Source organism: Vespa mandarinia, chromosome 14 (genome assembly GCF_050613455.1).
Source record: "Vespa mandarinia isolate Hongniang chromosome 14, ASM5061345v1, whole genome shotgun sequence".
Taxonomy (NCBI): Eukaryota; Metazoa; Arthropoda; class Insecta; order Hymenoptera; family Vespidae; genus Vespa; species Vespa mandarinia.
Genome location: NC_140823.1, coordinates 380,407 through 402,693, shown reverse-complemented (window position 1 = coordinate 402,693; position 22,287 = coordinate 380,407). Strand labels below are relative to the sequence as shown.

The 22,287-nt window shown below is 26.3% G+C and overlaps 4 protein-coding genes and 1 non-coding gene across 12 annotated transcripts; 2 read left to right on the top strand and 3 right to left on the bottom strand.

Moving 5' to 3' along the window:
* Positions 1-4,599: 4,599 nt before the first annotated feature.
* On the bottom strand, positions 4,600-4,671 carry TRNAD-GUC (transfer RNA aspartic acid (anticodon GUC)). Its single transcript has one exon. It is a non-coding gene; the product is annotated as a tRNA-Asp (tRNA).
* A 959-nt stretch (positions 4,672-5,630) lies between these two features.
* LOC146872536 (uncharacterized) lies at positions 5,631-8,181 on the bottom strand. The gene is made up of 4 exons (XM_085661278.1): positions 7,852-8,181; positions 7,660-7,697; positions 7,405-7,499; positions 5,631-6,353 (listed from the first exon to the last, which is right to left on the bottom strand). Exons 3-4 carry the CDS (start codon positions 7,475-7,477, stop codon positions 6,103-6,105), a joined length of 324 nt encoding a protein of 107 aa, XP_085517404.1. The 5' UTR covers positions 7,478-7,499; positions 7,660-7,697; positions 7,852-8,181; the 3' UTR covers positions 5,631-6,102.
* A 72-nt stretch (positions 8,182-8,253) lies between these two features.
* LOC118450786 (asparagine synthetase domain-containing protein CG17486) lies at positions 8,254-13,515 on the top strand. Of its 7 annotated transcripts, XM_085661277.1 has the most exons (7): positions 10,106-10,511; positions 10,688-10,815; positions 10,979-11,179; positions 11,255-11,927; positions 12,111-12,184; positions 12,257-12,669; positions 12,748-13,031. In XM_085661277.1, the coding sequence occupies exons 2-7, from the start codon at positions 10,753-10,755 to the stop codon at positions 12,920-12,922; spliced, it is 1,599 nt and encodes a 532-aa protein (XP_085517403.1). In that variant the 5' UTR covers positions 10,106-10,511; positions 10,688-10,752; the 3' UTR covers positions 12,923-13,031. The 7 variants fall into 7 exon arrangements, with proteins under 7 accessions (XP_035742591.1, XP_085517403.1, XP_085517402.1 ...); XM_035886698.2 differs by lacking the exon at positions 10,106-10,511 and adding an exon at positions 8,254-8,456 and having other exon boundaries at positions 11,255-12,184; XM_085661276.1 differs by lacking the exon at positions 12,748-13,031 and adding an exon at positions 13,295-13,515 and having other exon boundaries at positions 11,255-12,184.
* Positions 13,516-13,671: 156 nt separating this feature from the next.
* On the bottom strand, positions 13,672-16,445 carry tub (interleukin 1 receptor associated kinase 4 tube). 2 transcript variants are annotated; one of them, XM_035886722.2, is made up of 3 exons: positions 15,820-16,445; positions 15,566-15,718; positions 13,672-15,484 (listed from the first exon to the last, which is right to left on the bottom strand). In XM_035886722.2, the coding sequence occupies exons 1-3, from the start codon at positions 15,857-15,859 to the stop codon at positions 14,772-14,774; spliced, it is 906 nt and encodes a 301-aa protein (XP_035742615.2). In that variant the 5' UTR covers positions 15,860-16,445; the 3' UTR covers positions 13,672-14,771. The 2 variants fall into 2 exon arrangements, with proteins under 2 accessions (XP_035742615.2, XP_035742614.2); XM_035886721.2 differs by having other exon boundaries at positions 13,905-15,484; positions 15,566-15,735; positions 15,820-16,414.
* A 1,803-nt stretch (positions 16,446-18,248) lies between these two features.
* LOC118450793 (replication factor C subunit 4) lies at positions 18,249-21,711 on the top strand. Its single transcript, XM_035886720.2, has 6 exons — positions 18,249-18,839; positions 19,005-19,280; positions 19,726-20,119; positions 20,579-20,692; positions 20,756-20,839; positions 21,038-21,711. The coding sequence occupies exons 1-6, from the start codon at positions 18,727-18,729 to the stop codon at positions 21,122-21,124; spliced, it is 1,068 nt and encodes a 355-aa protein (XP_035742613.2). The 5' UTR covers positions 18,249-18,726; the 3' UTR covers positions 21,125-21,711.
* Positions 21,712-22,287: the final 576 nt, after the last annotated feature.

Below are 22,287 nucleotides of genomic sequence, written 5' to 3'. Positions count from 1 at the left end.
GATCAAGTGACGTATCATTACAAAGATCTTTTAATTCTTTTTATAATGGTACTATTTTTTTACATTTTGAATCACTGGTTTATGAGAAAATGCATTTTGAAGTTTCAGCTGGAAGACAAATTATTTTTTATTAAATATTCAGAATATGTATAGTCGACCTCCTCCATGCGATAATAAAATCTTTGCTCGAATAAATTAAATTAAATATTTTGCAGTATATTCAGTATAATCTGACGGTCTTTTTCGACTATGTGCTATTCAAGTTCTCCTAATGAAGTTAGTTAGATGGCGCATATTATGAATTGTAAATATTTCCATAGAAGAAAAAATAAAAGAGTGTAAATGATTGGAAAAATGCTAGTTTAAAAATTACCGTGTTGGAGTTGTACGTTGTGTGGACGTGCTCTACATTGTGTTGAAAAAAACGCTTTTTATTTTGAATGAAATGTAATTTCGAATGAAATCTGTGAACAATAAATCTAGTTCTTAAATAAATCAAAGTATGATTCTTCGGTCAAATTATTTGATAAATTAATAATTTTGTTAACCGAACAATTAATTTTATTAACCGAGATACCATCCTATACATTCAACGAAATACATCGAATCCATTCTAGAATTTTCTACGTACCATTGAAAAAAGATTTTATTATGGCGATCGGCGATACACATTTTGAATATTTAATAAAATTGAAGACACTGCGAACGAAATAATTTATTGCATATTATGTACTTTATCGATATATCGATTGATTATATAATAATGGATCGTCACAACAACATCAATTGGAAACGGTCATAGTTTAAGAGTGATGAACCAACCATATTGAAAGGTAAATTGCATCAAAAAAAGATCATATTGTCAAATTAGTAGGATTACAAAGGTGTTATGTATTTTGAGCTGCTTTCAAAAACCAAACGATTAATTCATATGTTCCTTGTCAACAACTAATGAAACTAGAGGAAACAATCAAAGAAAAAAGGCCAGAATTGGCAAATCACAAAAGAATCTTATTCCATCAAGATAATACAGGATCTCAAACATCTCAAACACGTGGAAGTGATGTCGCATCTCCCATATAACTCTGATTATTTATTTTAAAGTTTGTAAAATTCTTTGAATGGTGAAATTTTCAATAATAATGATGATTTGAAATCACACTTGGTTCAGTTTAGTTAAAAAGAAGATCTATGAGCGCAAGATCATGAAGTTGCCAGAAAGATGGCAAAAGGTCATTGGACAAAAAATACATAATTGATTAAAGTTCATTTTTTGTATAAAAAAAAAGGGAGTTTTCATTATATATTGATAAATCTAAGGATAAATCTAAGTGAAAAAAGAAGCTTCTCTACTAAAAAATTTATAGTTTTCCTTACTTAAAATTGATTGTGCTTAAAATTATATTGACTTTATTTACAGCATCAATCTACAACACATTCTGGTTTTTTCTTCTGTAACCTTATCTGATAATTTCCTTGCCCAATTTCAATCATCTTAGTTTTAACATCTAAACATCTTTTTCTCATTTCATATCATTGCCAATAAATTCTGTTTAAAAATTATTTAAAATAACATCTGCCTTTATATAATAACAAGCTTTCATGAATTCACATATTTTCATACGGTTGCGAGAAGATTTTGAGTTCGTCTATCATTCATCTCATACATACTGATATCTTGACATTTTTCAAAAAAATTATTATCATAATAATTCTGGTAGATATTTTTTATTGGGACACTGTATAAATATTTGGTGTCCTTTTTAATGATAAAAAAATAATTACTAGAAACATGTATTTAAAACTTACAATTATAAGTAAATTTTGAAGTTATTTATAAATTCATGAATTTATAATATTTATGAATATTTATGAATTCATGTTTTGATATTTATTAAAAATAATATAGAATATATATATTCACTAATTGTTAATTTTGAAAAAATAATCGATAAATGTATATACTTTATATGCATTTGTCATCGAACAAAATTATACTGCTGCTGTGTCCCATCTAGCACAGATTACCGTGAAATTCACGTCAGCCATCACTGGAGGAAATAAATATAAAAGATTGGATAGTAATCCCTTACTAAATTATCAAATAAGAAGAAAAGAGTAAATTAGTTCATTACTTTTTTTATATCGATACGATAAAAAAAAATCACCGGAATCTTGTTAGCCTTGAAACACCTAGAATTCCTAAACTACGAATTTGGACGCTTGTTAATCTACTACGTATTACTTACAGAATCTTTCTTCTTAGTTTATAAAGTCTAAAAAAAAACTACAAATTTTTCAAAAATTTAACAATATTTTAAACTCATATTCCTTGATATAAACGATTGGACACGTATTTACTTATTTTTGCGATAAAATCATGTGACCAAAGCTCATTAAAATGATTGAGTGAGCTTCTCCGTGCGAGCATCATGAAATCCATTTCTTTGTATATGAAAATATTTCAAAAATTTGACCATCAACTATTTACGCACGAACCAAGCAAATAATCGCTACTTCACGGATATAAAACATGCACTATTTAAATGTATATAAATTAGTAATGGAGGTTCGAGCTTCATCTTTTTTGCTGCAAATTTCGCCACAATACTAAAAATGTTCTTCGCAAAAAATATCGAAAATAGCATTTACACCATCAGGGAGAACAGATGTAATTCTCAACCAATTTTGATGAACAACGTTTCATTTTAAACACGGAAGTTTAATCTACGACACCCTTTCGGTGATCTTTTGCAAAAGCTTTTTATTTGTACATAAGCTATTCTTGAAAAATACCATTTTTTAGCACGATTTTTTTTTCGAATAAAATAAAGCTTTTTGAAAAATTTTCTGGAAGGGCGTCGTAGATTAAACCTTCGTTTTTAAAATGAAACCTTATTCGTTAAAATCAATCAAGAATTACGCCTATTGATGACGTAAACCATTAAAAAACCAAGGTTGGTAAACACCCTTAAGTTATTTGTGAAAGGAAATAGAAATATAAAAATGTAAAAAAATAAAAATTTTTTTTAAATGAGAAAAAGAAGATAAAAACAATTTTGAAATCCCCCTAGAGGTACTAACCGCTTGCTTCTTTTTTATTAATTTTTTTTAATACATTTATTTACTGTCAGGGTCAAAAAGTATTTTATAATAATTTACAAACATAATAAAATAAGATCGTTAACGAAACAAAAAATAATAACTTAGGCTAATGGTTCTGAAATGAGCGCTTGTAGACTTAGGAATAGGAATTGTATAGTACTTACAATTCACATATATGTAGATATTAACCCTTTTCGGATGTATCCGGCAACTATCTGATGACCTATGTGGACGAGCGCCAGATACATCTGGCATCCATGTAACAGTCCATGGTTTTTTCGGAAATTTTTTTTTCATCTAATTCATATTTATGTATGGAACGCGTATTCCCTTTATAAACATGAAAAGAATGAAACCATATCCATGGCGAAGTTTCAGTTGCACTTGATAAAACAAATAATTGATAAATATCATAATGATTATATCAATCATCAAAGAAGAAAAACTGATTATCCGATGAGACTAACAGAGAGACATTTTCCATCATTGTATATATCAAACGGAAAGAACCGGAGCTGAAGGTGTGTAGTTTGCAGTAAAAATGACAAAAGATCGGAATCAAGATATAAATGCAAAGATTGCAGTGTTGGTTTATGTGTAGATCTATGTTTTAAAATATATCACACCCAATTATATTATTAGGCGTTATATGTATAACCATATATTAACTAAAAATAAATAAAGAGTAATTGTTGTGTAATATAAATTGTTGTGTAACATAATATAAAATGTATAATTTTGTATATAATCTCGTATATAATTTTGTAATCTGTATTTAATTTTGTATATAACTCTGTGTAGAATTTTATATATATATCTTTTAATATTAAAGCTACAAACAATACTTGTTGGAAAAAACATTGTGTTATTAAGCACAGTTCTTATTTAATGCTTAAGAAAATCTTCATACAAAAAAGGACTGATTATATGCTATGTGCGCATTTTCGGCGCGACACCCGGTTCAGCGGGAGTGTGACGGCGGACATCGCGCTCGTCCGAAAGGGTAAAGACTAATTATCTTTGGCTATATCTAATCACAGTAAAACACAGAAAAGCAATCCTGGAAATTGTATTAATGGTGTTAGTTGATTTTTGTTTTTAGGTGTAGTTTAAAATTTTTATATATATTTAGCTTTAGATTATATATTTATGAATGGATATATGTACGTGCGCCCATTCGCATATATATTTCAATCATATATTTGTAGCATATTTACATATATGCACATATTACATGCATACTTATGCACACCCATACTTATTTACACATCACACATTATGCGTACGTATACATGCATAACTATGTACACACACATATTTTTATATATCTAGCTGTGAATTTAGTTCAATTTACATAAGTATTTATTTAAAAAAGAAAAAGTAGAAGTGAATACAAAATATGAAACTAATAAAAAATAAGCAATAATAAGATATAAAAATAAAATATAATAATAAAATATAAAAATAAAAAAGAAATAATAAAAAAATTATTTCCTCCCCGGCGGGGAATCGAACCCCGGTCTCCCGCGTGACAGGCGGGGATACTAACCACTATACTACCGAGGATGTTTACATCTTCGTAGAATCATTTATAATATATAAATACATTAAATATAATAACTATTATACTATTTTTTTTTGGTTATATAGTAAATATAAAATAATATATAATAATAGTTTTTCTACATTTTCACAATGTTATTTTGTGAACATAGGAGTGACAATTTTGATCCTGTTTTATTTGCTTATTTATAAGAAAGAATAGATAACCCGAAAATTCAAAAAAGGGGATGCAAGTGAAGTATGTAACTACTCTATATTTTTGCATTATAATTCGGTTTTAAAGGAATTCGATTTTAGAAAATTATACTTTAAGAAAAATTTGAAATTACAATTTTTTGTAAAATATCTCAATAACAATGAAAGATACATAAAAATAGTTTAAACAAAAATTATATTGTTTTATTGTATCTGCTAAACGGCGTAAAGAAAATGTTTGAAAAGTTCATGATTTGTGAGCGACCCTTCCTTTCCACCATCATTTCTTAACAAAATTTATTTTAGTATACATTGTCTTCTTTTCATAGCTTATATTTTTAAGTCAACGACTTATGAATATAATTTTTTTTTCATTTAAATAAACTAATTATTTTGAAATATGACGTCCATATTAGCTGTTTTCTTTAATAAACTCGTTTCAAGAAGCAATTTTTGAATAATTCGCGTTTATTTTATTTATTTATATGAAAATTATTAATATTAAATTTCATTATAACAGTGTAACAGTTTTTATTAATAAATAATTAATAAAAATTAAAATAATTAAATAATTAAATAAAAATATTATAATAATTTATAAATAAATGAATACATAAGAGTTTTTATTCTTATTTTGTATATTTTTACATATTGAAGTGTTTGCTAAATAGCTAACAAGAAAAATAGTGGAAATCACGATTTGTAATTGGTACAATAATGGTAATCTTCATAGAAATGTTTGAAACAAAGATATTCACCACACCACGTTCATCACATAAATGCCAACACGCCAATATTATACTACATTTTAATAGAGCCCATTCATTCTTAAAGTAGGATTTTGAAACTTGTTGAAATGCATTTTAAACAAAGTTTATTGAAAAAGATTTTTGAATTTGAGCGAAGAAAGTTAGCTATGAGTTAATGATTACAGTCTAATTGCAATTTAATTTCATTGCGTGAATGCAGTTTGATATCTTCCTCCGCACCAAATTTTTTGCGTGCATATAAAGTTTGAATGCCCGTCATTTTTCTTGAATGATTGAAAATGTTACTTTTTTGTTTTCTGAAATTAACTAATTTAACTGATTTTGACAGTATTCCGACCACGAATTGAGTAGTAGCATGCTTTTACAGTCGGTATTAGGTAGATATATTTAGCTAAACCAAGTTTTAAAATGTTATGTTTTGAATCTTGCGTGATATAATTCTATGCACGTTTTTGAATTTCCAAATCCATCATTTATTTAATTTAAATTCAAGTAGGTATTCCACCAGGTTTTTTATCTTTAAACTTATGTAACTGCTGCATGGATTTAACCTACCGACAATTTTTCTGTACAACGATAAGCGAGGAACATTTTTTCCACTTTTCCAGAATTCCACAACTTTCTTGTCATAATTTAAATTGACTTTTCTATCTACGTCATTAACAATACACTTTTCAGAGTCAAAAATATCTTCTTCTTCTTCTGTAGATATGATGTAATCTACAATTTGAGCGTTATGTGATTTTTATGAATCAGTAAATTCAAGCACATAATCATGTTCAATTGATGATATGAAATTAATGGTGTGAAATACGTATTTTAAAAATTAGTTATTAGATCACAAATTTCACAATTTCTATCGATTTTATTGGTGTCTACATTATATTCACGATTTGAAAAGTAGGGGATAACATGTTTATTATATTAGCAACATTAATCGAAATGATTTTAAAGTAATGAGCACTGATTTTTTCTAATAGAATGACATCATGTACACTGCTGTAAATGCAACTGACAATAAGCTACATCCAAAGAAACATTTAGAATAAGTGTAGAAAGTATTCGTACACTGATCAATTTGAATTAATACTTCGTGAAATTGTGATTTATAAACTAATTTTTTATAAACAATGATATGTATTATATTTTCGTAAATCTCTACAGTAGATATAATAAAAAAAATTAGTTGTTTGTAGAATTTACAAAATTAGAAAGAAAAAGAACAAGAAATATGAAAGCAATAAGTATTCATACAATTCTTATTTCGAGGTGTTTACAAGTGGAGTTTATAACGTGAACACATTACGTTATTACTTCCTATTTATAATTGATCTCGATAATCTGTTTCAAAACGTTATTAACATTAGCAGAGTTCAAAACTTTGCATTATTAAAAATTATTATTGTTAAATGTATTATTACTGTAAAAATAAATTATTACCATAAAGAACAAAGGAAACTGACAGAAATATGAAAGAAAGAAAAATCGTGACCAATGAGATTTAATTATTAATTAAAGAGATCTCTCATTCTGGGTCCTTTGGATTTCCAGCGGATATAAAAATGCTCTTGTATAGAAACTAGGATAGATTGGTTATGATTGGATTATCATGAATCTAACGTACTTTTATCATTTTCATATCATATTTATTGTTATAATCGTCGATTTCGCGTTGCTTTCACATTGTACTATTGATTCGTGTTTTTGGAAATTGTTGCCATCTTAGTAAATGAAATTTTCTATTGCATATCTTTCGTGAACAATTTTTTACCTGAACTGTATAACGAAAAATACATCCTGTTTTTGTAAGAGTAGAAATCTTTCGAAACTCCTACCTTCCTCATCCTTGGTTGAATTGCGTAGAAGCTGTAACTCAAAAGAGGATCTTAGTTAAGAGTGAATTTTAACTTGTTGCGTCTCGAAATTATCCCACCATATAAAATCATCTTTCTATTCGATTATTTCCTCTTTCATTGTTAAAATCCGTGACTCGACTGGTCAGAACATAAGGCTGGCAAACACTTACGACAAACGTTACTCGTTACACACTATTCTTTGCCTCATCTGTAGACAGAAATAAAGAATAATACGGATTCACTTTACGTTTAGCCAAGTTTTTCTTTCTATTCGTCTTAGAATTTTGATGTCTTGGTAAAAATTTTGAGATTACTAAAGGCTTCAGAATTCAAAACGTATTATTCGAAAAGTCATAACACACCTTTTTTTTATTAAATCGTTTAACCACTCGACGTCAGCGTTCCTGAAAGACGAAACTGAGATATGCAGAATTAAATCCTTCCTTTAGTAGAATACATTAAATCATCTAATACTGACAGTAACCAGATATTTTGTGTGGTAAGATACGTGTTACAACGATGATGTCTGTGGAATAATCCAAGGATAGGATAAGCACGTGTCTGTTTTCTTTCATAGAGCGGGGCAAGGGAAAGAGTGGGCATGGAAAATTCGAACTAAAAACGTGAATTGTATATCAGAAGAAGAAACTCTATCAACTTAGATAAGTATGTCTGAGAATTTTTCTGGATGAACGTTTTCACCGCTGTCAGCATTGTATGTAGAAGCAGAGCATCAAATAAAATCCGACATCCTGACAACTGAACAATCCCATTTCAGTCATTGAGAGTTGATGTAAATCTTAATCAGTCCAGCTAGTCAGTCTTAAACGAGCAATTTTAGCAATTATTTTTTCTCTCTCAAACAACTTAGAGTGAATTATAGGAGTATGACAATGAGTATTAGAAATGAAATAAAATTTGTAAAGACGTGCCAGCGAAAAATTTAAATTGCTTTAATTCATCTATCGTAAGTAAAATCGAGAATACGTTTTGTTATTATATTACAAAAATTGCCTCGTTTTCGACTTCGGGGCACGTTATCGACACGAGTCTCAATAAATCCATTTCCTCTCATTTCTCCCTCGAATCCTTTGATTCGTGACACGAACTCCTTCATTCTATCTTTGAATCGCTCATCAATACTCATAGACTTGTAGGCATAAATAATCAAAATTTTCACAAATTTGTATTCTATTAATTTAAGAGCCGCCCACGATAAACGTTGAAGTAACGTGACCAAAATAGGCCGTTTTAACCCTCGTACCTTTCGAAGTAAATAAATTTTAGCAAGTCTCTGACCCTGCACGTGACAGATTCATATTTTACAAAATAAGATATTGACGTATAATAATCATGCTCATATGTTTAAAAGTGTTACAAGCTAATGATATTACTTTCCTCATCTCACTATGATTATTTGTAAGTAAACGAAAAATGAAGAGGATTCGTTATATTTATTATATAAATAAATACGACAGAATAATAAACAATTGATTAAGAATTTTGATCCTTATAAGTCTGTATAAAAATATCTTGTTCTTTATTCTAGTTTATCGTTAAATGAAAAGAATAGAAAATAATAAAAATATAATTGAGAATTATACAATGAGCTTATTGAAATTTAAAAACTGTAGAAGCTTAAGGTAAATTTTGTTGTGTCAATATATTATATTAGATATTCAGAGATCATATACATATTATGTCTTTTTCTTTTCTATTTTTGTTTACGAGAGTTTTTTTTATTTATTTTGTATCGATTTAGACTAATTATGCTCTGTATCATCTTTACATACACATATAAAGAATATAAAGGTTTATATAAGACCTAAAAAAAAGTAATTTAAAAAAATTAAAATCACTTTTGAAAAAAAAAGGAAATAATTACATTAACAGTTAACGATAAATGAAAAAAATATAGAAAATTTATAATCTATGTAAGTACTAATATTTTATTTAAGTACCAATATTAATATATAAGTATAGAATATTTTAACGTATATATATTTATTTAATTAAAAAAACAAATTATTTTAAATCTTAAATAATCAATTTGACAATAGCATATAAACTAATAAAATAAACCAATCGTTGCTTACCATCGATCCATTTAAATACAACAAACAATAAAAGAATATTAATATAATTGTACGGTATTATTTTCAATGTAGTATTACTATAAATAATATTATTTATGATCCGTATTGATAGTCGAGGTTGTCACGAGAACGCACGAAGGATCCTAAATATTTTTTTTTATATGTATATATTTAAATTTATATATTTTTGTTTAGAATAAAATAAATGAAAAGGACTTTTGAATTATTATTATAATTAAATTAAATTAAATATAATTATAGGAATAGAAATATATAATTGTATACATTGGCAGCAGAAATATCGCATAATTATTATCTATTTTTCATTCAACGAAATTTCATTTTTCATCTGCTTTTTTAATTCTCCGTATCTTACAGTGAAAGATGGTGAATGTATTCTATCAAAAAGACGTAACTCACATTACAAACGCACTGGATATATATATATATATGTATATATATATAACCGGTAGCTACTTCTGGAAATCGTAGGGTGACATCAAGCGGTAATTCTTAAAAGTTCGAGGCGTACTCGATTGATAGAATACGATAGTAACAAGTTATTACATAAAAAATCTGATTATAAAAAGAACGGAATTTTTAAAAACTGTTAAAAATAAAAGTATTTTGTTAATTTTATAATTTAATTCGTCGAGAAAAGTGTTTATTTCACCAATAGAAATTCACGGTTGAAACTTTAATCTATTGCTGTTGGCACTTGACATTGATATTAGAATTATAACGGAAACGTCACTTCTTCGAGACTTGATATATGAATTTGTAATACGATGGAATGAAAATATGTATTTACAAAATACATTTTCTATTACATATTTTTGTTTCTATTTATATATTAAATAATATATAATAAGATAGAATAAAAATGTAAAACAGACTAAATTAAACAATTATAATAGAATATAAAAGTAATTAATAAGAATAATTGTATTGTAAAATTTATTAAATGCATTATCATAGATATATATGAATAACACTTTCACTTTGAAAAATATACCTTATAATTATATTAATATGTTTTTATGTAATAAATTTTATATATGTATTTTTTATAATATCCCAAAAATATATAATAATTTTTTAGATTTTAGACAAAAAATACTACGATGTCAATTTTCTAATTAATGGTTACATTTTTATATTGATACAATGTGTGGAATATTTTGTTGTATTTCTCAACATTCAGAAGAAAGTGTCAAACATTCTAATGAGGTAAAGATCTTTATTTTTTAAATGACAATTAGTTTTTATTTCTTTTACTGTTGTATCAGTGTATATTACTACGTCAGTATATCAACAATTTTTCCAGTTTTTTCTTAATATCAATACTTTTATTTTTATATTAATATTTTTCTATGTTATTTTTATTTTTTAGTGGGATGGATGCAAAAATCTTATAACTTCTAGAGGTCCAGATAAGTTAGTTAAGCACTTTATAACGTTAACTGATACATGGTGCGGACATTTCGCAGCAAGTATATTGTGGATGCAAGGTTTGAAGTTAGTAGAGCAACCGCTAATTGATTCAAATGGTAACATTCTTCTGTGGAACGGAGATGTTTTATCTGGATCTTTGGTAAATGTTTTAGTAATTCTTTATTTCTCAATAAAGTTGTACTCATATTAATTAAAACGTTACATGAAATTATAGGCAAAAGATGATACATGTGATAGTATTACTATTTTAAATGCGTTCAGTACATCTCCTAATATTACAAATATACTTCAGTATATCCAAGGACCATATAGTTTCATATATTTTCAAAAATCTAACAAATTATTATATTTTGGAAGAGATATTATTGGAAGACACAGTTTACTTCTACAGTTAAATAATGAAAAAAACGTATTAACTATAACATCTGTTGGTGCTAAATGTTTTAAAAATATAATGGAAGTTCCTGCAATTGGTATATTTGCAATAAATTTATCTGATATGAACATAAATCTTACTTGTTATCCATGGAAAGAACCAGACTTTATATTTGGAAATACCATTGAAGAATTGAGAAATGCTTTAAATGTAAATATTAATATCAAAGAGACAATAGCAGAACAAAATCTGTCTAACAAGATAGTAATGCATTTACATCCAACTATTGAAGATTTAGATTATTTAGTAAATAATCCTTATGTAGAAGACTTTAATAAAATGATAGAGCATTTATTGAAAAATGAAATTGTCTTTAGAAGAGTAGAATATTTATCTAAACTTTTACATAAAGCAGTTGAAGTACGAATAAAAAAAAAACCGAATTTCTGCAAGAATTGTATCCTACTTGTATTGAAAGGAGAAAATATTATTTGCGATCATGCAAAAATAGGTATATTATTTTCTGGTGGACTTGATTCAGCTATTTTGACATTAATTGCTCATAAATATGTATCACAAAATGAACCTATTGATCTGATAAATGTTGCTTTTGAGAAAATTGTTAATACAACTCAAAAAAATAAGCACATTAAAAATACAAATTTACATATCTCAAAAATATATGATGTTCCAGATAGAAAAACAGGAAGACAAACTCTCTCTGAAATATTACAAATTTGTCCGAATAGAAAATGGAATCTTGTTGAAGTATGATATAAAATTTATTATCATTTAAGTAAAAATGATAAATATATATTACCAATACTATTATTATTTCAGGTAGATGTAACACAACCAGAATTACAAAAATATCGATCTTCTCGTATCAATGATTTACTTTATCCTCTCTGTACTATCTTAGATGAAAGTTTAGGTTGTGCTATGTGGTTTGCAAGTCGAGCACAAGGCATAATTACAAAAACGAATATAGAGTATGAGTCTCCATGTCGTGTACTTCTCCTAGGTATAGGTGCAGATGAATTATTTGGTGGATACATGAGACATAGAAAAATATTGAAACATAAAGGCTGGAATGCTTTAAAACAAGAGTTGGATATTGAATTAGCCAAAATTTCTCAAAGAAATTTAGGAAGAGATGATAGAATAGTTTCTGATCATGGTAGGCAATCCAGATTACCATATCTTGATGAAAATGTAGTAGAATATGTTCAACAATTGCAACCATGGGAAAGGTATTAAAACCAAAAAAGAAGTATTAGTCAATTTTTTTTAGTAACTTATTTTTTAAATATTTGTTTTGTTTTCTACAGATGTTATCCAACAGAAAAAATGCCATCTGGTTTAGGAGATAAATTACTCTTACGTTTATTAGCACGTAATCTAGGTCTTCAAAATACTGCTACTTTTCCTAAAAGAGCTTTTCAATTTGGATCTCGAATAGCTAATAGTAAAGAAAATGCTAAAGATATTTCTAAACGATTGTAAAATGGACATAAGATAATTAAGTTAAAACGAATATATTTTTATAACATCATGAAATAAATTAGATGAATAAATATAAAGCAATAATAAAGACTATATCCTTTATTACAAAAAATTTTGTATATTTACTAATCGTCATTAATGCATTGATTGGGTAGTAATCTTGTATAAATCATTACATTTATCTGGTATTTCTCATAACTTTTCATAGATCAAAGATACAGAAGAATTCATTATTATACTTTTTATATTAGATTTTATTTTTGTTAGATAATAAAATTTTAGTTTCCTAAATGTTCTAAAAAAAATGTCTTAGTCATATAAATAAATGTCAAGCCTAAATGTTATAAATAAAGTCCACAAAATTATTTACAGTGACAAATCAATGAGTAAGAAAGAAACAATTTTTAATCACCCGGCACATCATCACAATCAGTCAAAGTGGAAAGAATACAACGTAATTTGTTAACCATTAGTGAAAGACCCGATTCTGACGGTCACAATTGTTTTGTGGATAGAAAAGGGATCTTCGAAAATTAGAGGGACTCATTAGGTATCACGCTTCGTTTATATTTTTTATGTGTTACTATGTTAATATATTCCTTCATACTCCATCTGTTCCTTCTGAGAGATAAATTATACAACTATCTGTTCAAGTCAACTTTACTTCTAATAATTTGAATAGTAATTGTTAGTTAATAATAGTGTTATAATTTTATTTTTTAAATACCTTCATTTTACAACATACTTTCAAGTACTTAACAAGAACAAATATTTATTTAACAAGAACAAAAAACTGATATATGTACTTTTTCTGTAATAAAGTATATATAATAGTTATACACAATAACAAGTTTATCTTAACCATTGAAAACCCGAACAATCACTATGTTTAATGTATTTTATTTATATAAACAAAAATCAATATCAAGTTATGATACAATAATAACAAAGATATATTTATAGTTTTACATATTTAACCGATTTAATTTGTTGAATAAAAATTTAGTTATTATTTCGAGATTTGAAATTAGTTTCAAATGAAAGATGATATTATGTATTGTACAAATAAAAAACATTAAATGTTTTTGATTATTTTTTTCAAAATACAATTTTTTATTTAAAATCTTGATGTCAAACAGTCAAATCTAATTTTTACAACTTTTAATAAAAATCGATTTAACGGAAAGTTCTTTATTCTTTGTTCGTAACATATAATTTTAATAAAAATTAATGTTTTTTAGACACAAACACGAAGAATATGTTACGTAATCACTTTCACAAAAAGTTTTGGCTTATTCTAACTTTACATAAAAATGGAATTATAAATACTTACGTTCAAAATTAACGAAATAACTAAATCAATTTAATCTAAATTTTACAGTACATTTTTATAAAAAGTGCATATATCTAATATCAAATTTAAAAATATTCATTGATTATTCAAAACTTGGTATAGATATTTTAATATCAAAATAAAAGTAACAGTGCTTGTGCTTAATGCATAAAAATGAGTATTATGCAAAGTTAATAATATGAAGAGAGAAAATAGAAGATGTATACAAGGAACAAGGAATATTCATATAAGAATTGAATATAGAACAGTAACACTTGAAACTTTAAATATTTGAATATTTCTTATATGTATATTGTCAAAGATTAAAAAACAAAGACAAAAATTAATTTTCGCCTAGATGACATTACAATATCGAAACTTTAAGTCAATTTTTTCAATAGATGATACTTAATGTAACATCTCATTCAAAAACAATCTGATCAAAAACTCATTTCATAAGTCTGAAACGCTTTTGTGAGATAAATTATATTAATTAAAATAGTTATTTAAAAGTTTTTATCTATTAAACTCTAATACTGTAAGTGGCAGATCTTCAGAATTCATTATATTTTGATTTTTAATATGCATATTATTTGTTTCATTTAAAAGATTGGTTTCTGTTCGATTAATAACAAATTCTGGTAATAAAGAGGATGTTACTTCAGATTGAAATTGATAAGTATTATCTTTCCTATCTTCTGTATTTTTAAAACCTGAATTATGATTGATTAAATTTGTTCCATTATCCACATTCATTATACTTGTCCTATTATTATTACTATTAATTTCAGATTTATCTGATATGGAGTCACTTTCATTTAAAAAAACAGGGATTACTTCGGATTTAACACTATTATTCATATTTTTGCTTTGTTCAAAGTTTTTCAAAAACAATGGTAATTCTTGAGATGATACTTCCAAATGTTCATAGTTAACTGTTGACACAAGAATATTCTGAGCACTTAAGTTTATATCTTTTTTATTTGTATTAGTTTCTTCAAAATTTGGTGTGTTTTCCGTATTACTTCTTATAGAAGGTTCCATGAAATTCACAGCATCTGAAAAATATATAATCTCTCCAATGTTAAGTCGATATGATGATTCAAGCATTGGTGACGATTTATCATTTTTATCATTATCTAATTTAGTGTTCATAAGTTTTGCTAAAGTTTCATCTGAAATATCGACAACTGCAGCAGGTCCATACTCTGGTCGCTTTGGTAAATCAACTGCAAATATGATCTTGATGTTAATAACAAATTTTATTTTATAATAATTATTTACTTGATATAAATTGACCATTATAAAACCTTTTAAAATTTCATTAGCAACATAATCAGCAGCTCTAAACAATTCTGCTTTCGTAAGAAGGTCTAATAAATTTTGTAATTTAGGCCTTAGTCTACCCATTGTACTCCATTCCTCCAAGAAAATTTTTGCAGCATTCTCTCGATGCTTTTGGGCTACTTGATCAATTATGCTGATAGTAGTAAATTTATTATTTATTGAAGTAATTTAGTAAATGGATAATTTTTCTATATATTGATATAATAACAGTAATTACCTAATATGTTCACTATTAAACCTTGGCGTATTAGTATCATCTCGTGGAATAAATGCCATTAATTTTTTCCATGAGTCAGAAATATTTAGTATTTCTGCAAGTGCATATTTATGTGCTGGATGTAACTTTCGAAGTTCTGTATTTGAAGTAATGATAAAATTTGCCATGATTTTATACGTAATTCGTGGAATAATCTCACTTTTTTTTCGTTATATTAAAAATTATATTATTAAATTGATAAAGTACTTCGTTAAATTACTTGGCGAAAAAATAAAAAAAAACACTTTCTTAAATTACGTATTATTTCCTATTCTACGACTTTTTTTATTTTTTGCTATAACATAACATATATGCTTGGATTTGGACACAACACCAAAATAAGGTTAGCAATAAATATGATTCATGTTTGGATTCATTAACCATGCTTATATAAATCACTCGTATAATAAACATTTGAAAAACATAATCGTTAAATTGTTATATTGTCGGTAATCTCTGTTTTATCGACTTGCCTTAGAAAAGACATGATAGCTATGAATAAAAATAAGCGTGTTTATAACCCCTGTTTTATAGTGGCTTCATTAACAATAAGAACAGTCGTAATTTTTGACCGATTTTGATGAATAAGGTCTCTCTCTTAAAGACGAAAGTTTAAACTAGGATCCCGTTTGTTCAAATTTTTTAAAAAGCTTCATTTTTTTAAAAACATCATTAAAAAGTGGTATTTTTTCGAGAATAATTTATTCACAAACATAAAGCTTTTTGAAAAATTCAAAAAACAAGGTCCTCGTTTAAAACTTTATTTTTAAAATGAGACCTTGTTCATAAAAATTGATTAAGAATTACATCTGGACTCATTGTTGGCGGAAATGTTTTCGACATATTTTATGAAAAAAAAGTTTCATATAACGGTGCCCCTTAAAATCTGCAGCAAAAGAGAAAAAGCTCGTACTCCTACTATTGATTTTCATATATACACTTGAATGGTGTGTGTTTTGTTTCTATGAAATAAATGATTGCTTGCTTGTTGTTAAGTAAATTGATGATGATGTATTTCAAATACAAAAAAAAATATGTTTCACGATGCTCACACGGAGAAACTACGATAACTCGCTCGGATATTTTAGTAAGCTTTGGATAGATGATTCTATAACAAAAATAAAGAAATATATGTTCGGCCTTTCGTGTCAATGGGTCTAATTTTCTAAAATATTATTAAATTTTAGAAAAATCTATAGTTTTTTATCTTATTCTTTTATTTCTGTACTAGATATAAAAATTTTATAAACAATGTGTAGCACATTGGGAAGCATCTAGATTTACAAGTTAGGAATCCTAGGTTCTCAAAATTAAATAATTTCGTCAATTTTTTTTTTTTATTGAATCGATGTAAACAAATATAATCAACTAATTTATTCTTTTTTTCCCTTATTTGATAGTTTAATAAGGAATTATTGAATTTCTTATATTTATTATCACCCACCAATGGCTGACGTGAATTTCGCGGTGATCTGTGCTAAATAGGATAGCAGCAGTATAATTTTGTTCGGTGACATTCGCATATAAAGTATATACATTTGTCGATTATTTTTTATTAATAAATATATACTTATATATTATATATTATTTTTATAAAAATCAAAACACTTGTTTATTTCCTCCACACTATCTACGAGGTTTTTCTCCCAATGTTATTTTTTTTTATGATTTCCTCTATAATATTCCATTTTACATTATTATTGTTATTACTATTATTATTATTATTATAGTAATAATATATAATGTAATAATGTAATAATAAGAATAATGATAAAAAAAATAAAAAAATAAAAGAATATACTTATATACATCATGTACACATATGATGACGGTAATTTATAATAATAAAAGGAGAAAGAATATATTATCTCACGTAATGGTTTTTTACGCTAATTTTTAACAAATTGTATCCTGATAATTTCGATATTGATCACCAATTGATAGATACGTCTCATGTATGTTGATTATATTTATATACGTCTTGTTTTAATTTATATTAAAATAATATAATATATAAGCATTCATTAATTATTTTTAACAAAATATTTCATAAAATCTTGTTTTTTTGTTATAAATTTATATATTAGTTTTATATATGACAATTATATTTATTATTCTTTATACATTTCTAACGAAATAAATGCATCGTACCAAATATGGATTACTGCGAGAAGCATGTAATTATCAAAAAATATACGTATGAGAGCATAAAACCGATTATGACACATAAGAGGGGTATAATCAAATATTATTGTACACTGATATAATAGGCGTATGGTAAGGGTAGTGTTTCTAGTTGCGCTTATAGTTCATATTTTATCCATATCTGTCGCTGAAGTCGCACACGCTTCAAGCGAAGAGTAAGGAATAGTCAAGATATTACATTTTAATACAATATTTTCTTATATACTATTTTATAAAGTAGGATTTATTCAATTATTGCTATAGTATAATTATCAATTTTAGTATCATGTATATCAAGAAATAAATTACTAATCTATGGACAAGTGATAAGATCTAACCTATGGACCAATGAGAATTCTCAAATTAATTTTTTTTTCTTCTCTTCACGTGGCGTTGTGCCTTTTCAAATGGATGGATCGTTACTAAAAAAGTCATATTAGTTTGAAAACGAGATATTGTTGAAATTGTTAAGTTCGAGAAGATTACATTATTCTAATAAAATTATTATTGAAAATTTTTTCTTGTTTGATGATTTTTAATCGCTAACGAACTTCATATATTTTGTATGTATCTAAAGATATATAGTTACTGTGGAGTACAGTTTAGTTTGGTATAATTCATGCAGTACAAGATTCAAGCGGAAAAGTTTATGTTGGTTAAAATATAACTGAGATCAAAGAAAGAATGCAAGCTTTTTTAAAAATAGGTAAATTAGGAACAGGAGATACGAAGAAACCTTCTACTTCTCGTACAAAGGAAGAACGAAACGAGTCATTAACACCATGGGTAGAGAAATAGTAAGTAGTTTCTAATACTTTATTATAACCTTATTATACTTTATTATATCTTATGATAAAAATTTTTATTGTAAGATATTATTTAACAAATGAGATTTGTAATTCGTAGTTTCGAATTATAACTTTATATTCTCAACTACTTTTATTTCTAATTCATCTTTATAGTCGACCAAGAACAGTTGAAGATGTCGTCGAGCAAGCAGAAGTCGTTGAAGTCTTAAAACAATGCATGGATGGTGGCGACTTTCCAAATTTATTGTTTTATGGTCCACCTGGTACTGGTAAAACTAGTACTATTTTAGCTGCATCTAGGCAATTATTTGGTACAATGTATAAAGAAAGAATTCTAGAATTAAATGCTTCCGATGAAAGAGGAATACAAGTAATAAGAGATAAGGTAAAATCGTTTGCCCAACTTACTGCTGGAAGCATGAGAAAGGAGTAAGTACAATCTTCTGCTTATTAGAGAAAAGAGCTTATGTTCTTCTCACATATTTATTGTACATAGCTAGTGCCAATGATGTTTTAGTAAAAGGTCTGAGAGATTAATTGAAGCATTACTTGTACAGTCATTTACAAAGTCATTTAATAAGTAGAATTCATTTAGTTGTTTTCAGGAGTTCAAATTAAGTATCTTTGTAACTCTTATTACCAACTAAACATAAAATTGCTTAAGGGATTATAAGAAATCTTGGAGATATTGTTAACTTTTAATCTCTTATTACAAGCAAACAAAGTATTAATATATTACAGCATTGTACGTTGCTTCATTATTCTATATGATAACAACATTACGCTGAGGCATTTATAATTTATCTATAATCTTAATTAATATTATTTATATAGATTTTGAAATATGTATAGTTATATAAATTAATATTTTTAGCGGAAAGAAATGTCCTCCATTCAAAATTATTATTTTGGATGAAGCAGATAGTATGACCCATGCAGCGCAAGCAGCTCTTCGTCGTACAATGGAAAAAGAATCTCATAGTACGCGTTTTTGTTTAATTTGTAATTATGTATCAAGAATTATAGAACCTTTGACATCACGTTGTACGAAGTTTAGATTCAAACCACTTGGAGAGGAAAAAATTATTGAACGATTGGAATATATATGCGAGAAAGAAAGCCTAAAAGCTGAAAAACCAGTTCTTGTAAAAATTGTAGAAGCATCAGGTGGTGATTTAAGACGTGCCATTACCTGTTTACAATCCATTGCGAGATTAAAAGGGAAAGGCATAGAAGTTACAATCAATGATGCACTTGAAATTATTGGTGTAATTATATCCCATTCTTTTTCTAAACTTTAAAGTAATAATATATTTTAAGCAATTTATGATGACCTTTTCCAAAGAAGCCTAATTTATGGTGAAGTTTCAAATCATCTATATTTTATAAAAAGAGCTTTAAAGAGAGGAACTTTTCAATATTTATAGTATTTTTGAAGAGATAAGAGAGCTTTCTTTAAAAGTAAAATTTTTTAAAGTATTTTTATAAAGTATTTTTATATTTTTTAAAGTAGAATTTATTATAAAACTAAATCGAATAAAAATCCACTTCTGAAAATTGTAGCCATTTCAAATAACTATTACTTGGTTGTATAAAATGGTACTATATTTATTATTTACAATCACTATATACAATTTTTTCATAATCTTGATTGTCATCATAAGCCAGGTTTCTTTTGAAAGAATAATAATTATGTTATTTATTATAATGTACGTTTATTTTTTCAGTTTGTACCTGACAATTGGCTTGATAATTTAATGGAAATCTGCAAATCTAAAGATTATAATAGAGTAGAAGCGTTTATTGAAGATTTCTTACTGGAGGCTTATGCAACTTCGCAGGTATTTCTTTAATTTTTTGCCAAAACTCTTTTTGTTATTTTAATTATTTTGACATTTTTTTAGGTTATAGAGCAACTAAGCGATAGAATAATTTATTCTAATGAATTTTCCGATAAGCAGAAGGCAATGATTGCAGAAAAACTTGGGGTAAATTAAAATTAAAGAATTTTTGAATAATATTACATCTCTTTGTTCCTATCTCTCTCTCTCCTTCCCCCTCTCTTTCTCTTTGCTTCTCTCTCTCTCTGTGTGTGTGAGAGAGAGAGAGAGAGAGAGAGAGAGAGAGAGAGAGAGAGAGCACAGTACGTTTGCCCAATGTAACACAATATCTTTATTGTGTTTTAGCAATGTAACTACAGGTTATTGGAAGGAGGTAGCGAATACATACAACTTATGGACCTCTGTTACTGTATTATAAAGGCATGCAATTGAACATGAATTTTTTTGTTAAATACGGGTCAAAGTTCTTTGCATCGTTTATATAATGTATATTAGTATATTTATATTAACAATAAAATAAATATTTTTTGTTTTTTTAAGATATGTATTAAACAATATCTAATATTTCTATTATGTGACTAAGACTTTTTTTTACATAGTTTTAAGTAATAATACAGGTAAGGATATATAATATTCGAGTATGCTAGCAATAGAACGTTAGTGTTTTGTTAATTATTAAGAAAGAGAAAAAGAGATTTATAGAATATCAACAATGCAAGTAATTTACATTTAATAAATATATTGTCTTTATACAATTTGAATGTATTATTAGGAAATTACAAAAACGTTCAAATTTATTGCAGTTAATAAATATATAAATATACAGTCGATAATTGAATACTTAATCCATGTATGAAGATAGAAAACTGGTTCCATTGAATTTTGATTGACCGATGTTTATATGTAAATTAATCCTAGAATTGTCTATAAATGCTTCATTAGTGATGTGGTGTATGAATGTTAGATCATTTTGATTCATCATAAAAACCGTTACAATTTATCCTATTATATAATATTTAAGAAACGTAAATTTTATACTTATTTAATTAAATAAAATTCAAGTCACTGCAATATCGTGTAATTACTTAAATGAACTTAAGAATATCATTAAACAAAAAAATATATTTCAAAATGCATTATTGTTATTAATAATACTTACTCGAAATTTATTATTTAAAGAGTTTAAAATAGATATTTTTGTTTATTCAATAAACAAAGAAAGGCATTGTGTATTACTTTGGCATTTTGGTATATTTTTTAGTTGTTTAATTTAATCTAAAAAATAGTTTTAACTCAATAGAATAAATATTTTATAAATTTATCGCCCGTTTTGTTAATTTTTTTCCTACTGTTAATTTTTTTATCTTTTGCAATATTAATCTGACTACACTTTCGTAGTCAAGCAATCATTGCAATCTGGCATTCATTGAATGAGGATTAAACTTTTTAAATTTTTAAATTCAAATATCAATTCTATTTTAACTCTTATAATAACTTATAAGCTTTCAAGATATCATCCAAAAATACCTTACGATTTTTAAGATTTATTAACATTAATTAACATATTTTTCTTAAAAATGAAGATGTTTCTACGT

What these genes read in the sequence shown, in the direction of transcription:
- LOC146872536 (XM_085661278.1), bottom strand. Translation starts at nt 7,477, where the DNA reads ATGAGGAAGGTAGGAGTTTCGAAAGATTTCTACTCTTACAAAAACAGG. An exon ending in TTTTTCGTTATACAGTTCAG is followed by an intron (nt 6,354 to 7,404) that starts GTAAAAAATTGT and finishes CTCAAATTGTAG; the next exon opens with ATTACATCATATCTACAGAA.
- LOC118450786 (XM_035886698.2), top strand. Translation starts at nt 10,753, where the DNA reads ATGTGTGGAATATTTTGTTGTATTTCTCAACATTCAGAAGAAAGTGTC. An exon ending in GTGTCAAACATTCTAATGAG is followed by an intron (nt 10,816 to 10,978) that starts GTAAAGATCTTT and finishes TTTATTTTTTAG; the next exon opens with TGGGATGGATGCAAAAATCT. An exon ending in CAATTGCAACCATGGGAAAG is followed by an intron (nt 12,670 to 12,747) that starts GTATTAAAACCA and finishes TGTTTTCTACAG; the next exon opens with ATGTTATCCAACAGAAAAAA.
- LOC118450793 (XM_035886720.2), top strand. Translation starts at nt 18,727, where the DNA reads ATGCAAGCTTTTTTAAAAATAGGTAAATTAGGAACAGGAGATACGAAG. An exon ending in AGGCTTATGCAACTTCGCAG is followed by an intron (nt 20,693 to 20,755) that starts GTATTTCTTTAA and finishes ACATTTTTTTAG; the next exon opens with GTTATAGAGCAACTAAGCGA. An exon ending in TGATTGCAGAAAAACTTGGG is followed by an intron (nt 20,840 to 21,037) that starts GTAAATTAAAAT and finishes ATTGTGTTTTAG; the next exon opens with CAATGTAACTACAGGTTATT.
- tub (XM_035886721.2), bottom strand. Translation starts at nt 15,986, where the DNA reads ATGGCAAATTTTATCATTACTTCAAATACAGAACTTCGAAAGTTACAT. An exon ending in TTTAATAGTGAACATATTAG is followed by an intron (nt 15,736 to 15,819) that starts GTAATTACTGTT and finishes TACTACTATCAG; the next exon opens with CATAATTGATCAAGTAGCCC. An exon ending in TGCTAATGAAATTTTAAAAG is followed by an intron (nt 15,485 to 15,565) that starts GTTTTATAATGG and finishes TCATATTTGCAG; the next exon opens with TTGATTTACCAAAGCGACCA.